The 4,901-nt window shown below is 54.3% G+C and overlaps 1 protein-coding gene across 1 annotated transcript; it reads right to left on the reverse strand.

Annotated features, from left to right (window-relative positions):
* Window positions 1-1,177: 1,177 nt before the first annotated feature.
* On the reverse strand, window positions 1,178-4,112 carry LOC104537335 (neutrophil cytosol factor 1-like; the record flags this gene model as incomplete). The annotated part of the gene is made up of 4 exons (XM_010180168.1): window positions 1,178-1,296; window positions 1,942-2,084; window positions 3,501-3,608; window positions 3,995-4,112. Coding segments are annotated over 4 exons (488 nt in total), but the record flags the coding sequence as incomplete, so codon positions are not given.
* Window positions 4,113-4,901: the final 789 nt, after the last annotated feature.

Here is a 4,901-nt window from a genome sequence, read left to right on the forward strand (position 1 = left end):
CCCCTGCGACCCCGCGCGGCCGGCGAGCCCCGTGCCGCGTCACCGCCCCCCGCGCGCATGCACCGGACTCCGTGCGGCGCGAGACGGTCCCGGCTTAAAGGGGCTACGTGAATGGTGCCCGCTCGGTCCGGAGCCAGACGCGAGTACGAACGTGGTGTCAGACTCAAATCCAGACTCTAACCTGGATCTGGACCCAGTCCCAGACATAGACCCAGGCCCAGACCCAAACCTACACCCAGGCTCTAATCTGCATCTAGACTCACACCCAGTCCCCCACCCAAACCGAGATCCAGACCCAAATTTAAACCCAGGCCCAACCCAAGACCAAATCCCAAAGCCAGACCCAAACCTACACTTAGATTCAGACGCCATCCCAAATCCAGATCCAGACCCTAGCCTGGACCCAGACCCAGACCCGAACCTGAACCCAAACCCATGGTGGTGGCAGGGCTGGCTGTGGTGGCACCCAAGCACAGCCCTTGTACCAGGCTCCCTGTTGCAAAGCCCGTTCTTACAGGCACTGGCTATGCTGTGGTGGCCACTGGCATCCCAATGTGGCCCTGGGCCACCTGCCCTGTGCCCCTCACACCCTGACACCACCTGGTGCACCCACCTTGCTCCACCCAGGAAATATTTAATCCCCACATCCCAGCCCTTGCTTTCCACTACAGGAGGAAGCTGCCATCGTTCACCCCCCTTAATCAAACTTCCCCCTCGCTGCCATCTTTCACAAGAGACCCTTGCCCAATCCACTCTTGAATATACCAAGGAGAAATGCCTTTCCTGCCGCCATGCCACCGGGCTGCTCCCTGGCGTCTGCTCTGCCCAGCTGTGGAGGAGGATGTTGAAATATGTCTGTGAAGTGTGTCTCCTTTATTGGTGAAAAACACAAACTCATTCAAAACACAAATAGGGGATAAAAGGGCATTTAGTGATGAGGGGTGCCCAGAGGCTGTGGAGGCCTCAGCCCCTCAGGAGCCAGTGGAGTGGGGCTGGGTCATTGGGACACCTTGGGCTCGCCATGACAGTGGGTGAAGATGGGTGCTGAGCTGCGCCGATCCATCTGGCAGCTCCCTGAAGCTTGTAGCTGCCTGAATCCCCCGGTCTGGTGCTGAGCCCCAGCTGCACAGGAGCTGGCGAAGATAAAGTATTGGCTAGCTGGTGGGGGGCTGAGGCCTCACAGGATCTTCCTCCAGGTGCTCTCAGTACCGCGGTTCAGGATGAGGACTTTGCTGGGACGGGGAGGAACAGCAGGTTGAGCTTTGGGCTTGATCTCCTCTTGCTCGTTTTTCTCAACTGTAAGTAAAGCAGATGGACAGATGGGTCAGAGGTCTCCACCACCCACCACCTTCATATGAATGCTCAAAAGCTTCTTATCTAATGGCCAACAAAACTTCTGTCTCTCCTCCTGTCTCAGCCACATGTGACGGTCTTCTCGGAGGTCAGGGTGGTGGCATGAGCCTGAGAGCTCTGCTCAGGTGGGAGCCCAGCTCTAGGTCTGTGCAAGGAGCTGCTCTCCCTTGTAAAAGTCATGGGTCCTGCACAGGGATTACCAGATATCAAGCATCTACCTCAATAGTAGCCTTCCTCTTGATGCACTGCCCTTGTCTAGGTGCTTTGCTGACAGCTAACGTACATGATAATTATAATGGTAATGATAATGATAAAACAGTAGCATGAGTGAGGTTAGGTGCATGGAAGAAAGCACAGGGCCTAAATGTGGACTGATCTCCCACCAGGACCTGCTCCTTCTCTGTCAGACCTATAACCAGAGATAAGAAAACTCATTGAAAACAAAAATTTCCCTGCGCACCCTTGCCCCATAGGGGAGGGGTGGACAGGAAAGGTTGTGACCTCCATGTGCTCCAGCAACCAGCATTGGAGGGCACAGGCCATGCCTGCAGGACTCCAGCCTGGGGCAAAGGCCCTGCTGTGACTTACTTATGACATTGGCCTTGTTCTGGAAATTTGCCCTCATGTTCCTCTGGCTCTGGATGTACTTCCTGCTGTTCCTCCTGTAGGTCTCCTGACTGATCAGCTTCCGGCTTTGCTTGTGGATGCTCTTCGCATTTCGGACGGTGGATCTGCAGTGAGTCAGAGACAAAACTTTCAGTTTCCATGCCAGCCGCTCTCACACCTCACGCTTTCTTACTGACGATTTTCCCCAGCTTCCTCCTCAGCCTCACCCAAACCTCAATATCTGCTTTTTGGTTTTGCCTGGTGGATGCAGCCCTCGAGGGCAGCCATAGGTGAGATACGATGTACAGTACATGAGGAGGCAGCTGGAGCGGTGCTTTGGAGGCAAAGACTGAAGGGTGAAGCCTGAGCACAAGCCTGGAAGGTAAAGATGGGGATGGCAAGGCAGATCAGGCATTAGGCTGCCAGGACAAGATGGGCATGAGGTTTATCCATGAAAGCCCTGGAACTGATCTATAGCTTTTGGATGGATGGACATACAGCATCTATGCTGCCTAAACACTGAGATTCCTGGTGTGGGGTTTGGCAGGACTCCCTAGTGCCCAAGTCTCAGTCCCTGGGCCAGGGGAGTCCATGTCAGCATGGCCCTGGACGTGCGGTGTTGAACCCACAGCAGAGAAATTCCTGAGAGAAGCGAAAGGCTGAGTGCCTGGGGCTGTGCAGTGGCATTGCTGCCGCAGAGGAATTCCTAGCACCAGAGATCATCCCCAAGCAGACGAGGCCACCACTTTGTCTGCGCTACCAGGCCATGAGCGAGGTGGCTCCTGACACCCATCCCACAGCATTGCTCTCCTGCTCTGCTCAAGGCCACCTTGCCTCCCTCAAGGGTATCAGTGAGAGCCACTGTGCTCAAATAGGTGGATTTGGGCCATTTTCACTGCTCATGCTCAATTCGTGCTTCAGCAGAGTTGGATTTTTTGAGAGCTTTTATAGCAAGGCTACTGTGTTTTCTTGTAGGGAAGAAAAGACATAGGCAAGCTCTGCTCTTCCTAGCAGTTTTCTTTGCATCAGAATTAATGAGTTATTATTGCTTTTTATCTTCTTAATCAAAATAAAATCCCTTCCATTAGTGCAAATCCTCCCATCAGATTAGGCCATGTGGCAGCTCTGATTACTCGAATCTCTCCGCGCTTCTCAAAGATTCAGTGGGTGCACTCAGGAAATAAGAAAAAGGCCAATTTGAAAATTAACTGAGATTAGCCCAGAAAAGAAACTTTGCAGAAGGACAAGGAGAAATAGTCCTTGCTGCAGGCCCTGCCGGAGCAGGGATCGTGCGGCTCCACATCAGAAATGCCAGGGCGCCTCTTGGCCTGGGAGGAGCAGTCGGGGAGCACAGAGCTATTTTTGCTGCAGCCCCACAGGATCTGCCCCCAGGTCTGCCTTTGCCCTGCTCACATCTGACTCAGGCAGTTCCTCATTGCTAGGGCGAGCAAGGGACACCACAAACCACTGTCTGGTTTCATTTAACCCCACCTCAAAGAAGAACTTTAGTCCTCCTCCCCCTGACCCAAGGCTTCTCCTACCTCCGCGGAGGAGCACTCCGGTTCCTCAGCTCACTCTTCATGGAGGTGTTCGCCTCCCCGGCTTTCTGCAGGTACATGGAGGGGTAATAGCCCGTGGTTTCAGCCTTCCTGCAGTGCAACACAAAGCAACGTTGCTTGCAGTGGTGGCTCTGTGACCACCACCTCCTCCTCATGCCTGTCTGCCGCTGGTGCGGGGTGGGAAGTTTCTCATGTGGCCTGTGGCAAGAGGGGCTTTGACTGTCCCCCCACCTTGTGTGTCTATGGCTCTCCCTGAAAGTGGGGCTTGAGTCTCAAAAGCAAGTAGGTAGCAAGGCTCACAGCTTTCAGGGTCTCATCAGCTCATATTACCCCTAGAAGCAGCCCTGCAAAAGGAAATGCTGGGCAACAGCACCAAACGGTCCATGGCTCTCACAGCCCCAACACGGAGAACCGCTGGTTCATCCCTTCCCTCTGCCCCAATCCCACTTGCCTGATTTGTTCTTGGCATCTCTCACCTGATGACCCACCAGCCATCCAGGAGCTTGTGGATGACTTCAATGGTGTCACCTTCCTCGAGGGTCAGCTCGTCCTCCTCCATGGCTGTGTAGCTTTTCTGGACAACATATTGCTCACCTGCACACAGAATTGGGACAGCGGGTTGTGTGCTACCACCCTAGGGATGTGGCTTGTCCCCTCTAACTACGAAGGAGAGGAGGCATCAGGGCATCTGCCCCATGTTTAGGCAAGACCCAGGGTGCTTCAGGTCCCCACATTGGGAGTCAGACTTGCCCCAGCCTTGTCAGGGCCTGTGGCTCATCCCAGCACCTCTCCAGGAGAAAGCTGGTGAATGCAGGAGTGGATGCACACCCATCTCTGCCGCAGAGCACGTTTATGATTTAAGTGATTAAATGAGGAGGAAGGAAGTGTTGTGCTAATAGAATCTGTTGCAGTGTTTTGACAACCACAAAGATGAAGCCTGGAGAGCAACCAGCATGTGTCTGCCCATCAGGATCCTCCTCTGCTCCAGGCCAAAAGGCCAGGCAGTCGTGTTGGGGTGATGTGAGGGACTGATCAGGACAGTGCAGGATCCAAGCATCAGGGAAAGCCTGCACCTCGGTTCGGCTGCTGCACCATGGTCCTTTGCCAACCCAGAGACCCAGCATGGCCCCAGCTAGCTCAGGATGGCCACTGGATGACGATGTGCAGCTGTGATCAGCCGAAACAAGCATCTGATGCTGAGCTGCAGGTCACAGGAAGCTCCTGAGGTCAAGCAAGCTGCTGAGCCACGAGATTCATCCCTACTGGCAGCTCCTACAGCACCATCTCCCTACCCAGAGGCCCTGATCAGCATGGGCTGCCTGAGAGGGGCTTGCAATGAAACACAGAATCACAGAGAATCATTAAGGTTGGAAGAGACCTCCA

The sequence above is a fragment of the Mesitornis unicolor genome, unplaced genomic scaffold, assembly GCF_000695765.1.
Source record: "Mesitornis unicolor isolate BGI_N332 unplaced genomic scaffold, ASM69576v1 scaffold36632, whole genome shotgun sequence".
Taxonomy (NCBI): domain Eukaryota; kingdom Metazoa; phylum Chordata; class Aves; order Mesitornithiformes; family Mesitornithidae; genus Mesitornis; species Mesitornis unicolor.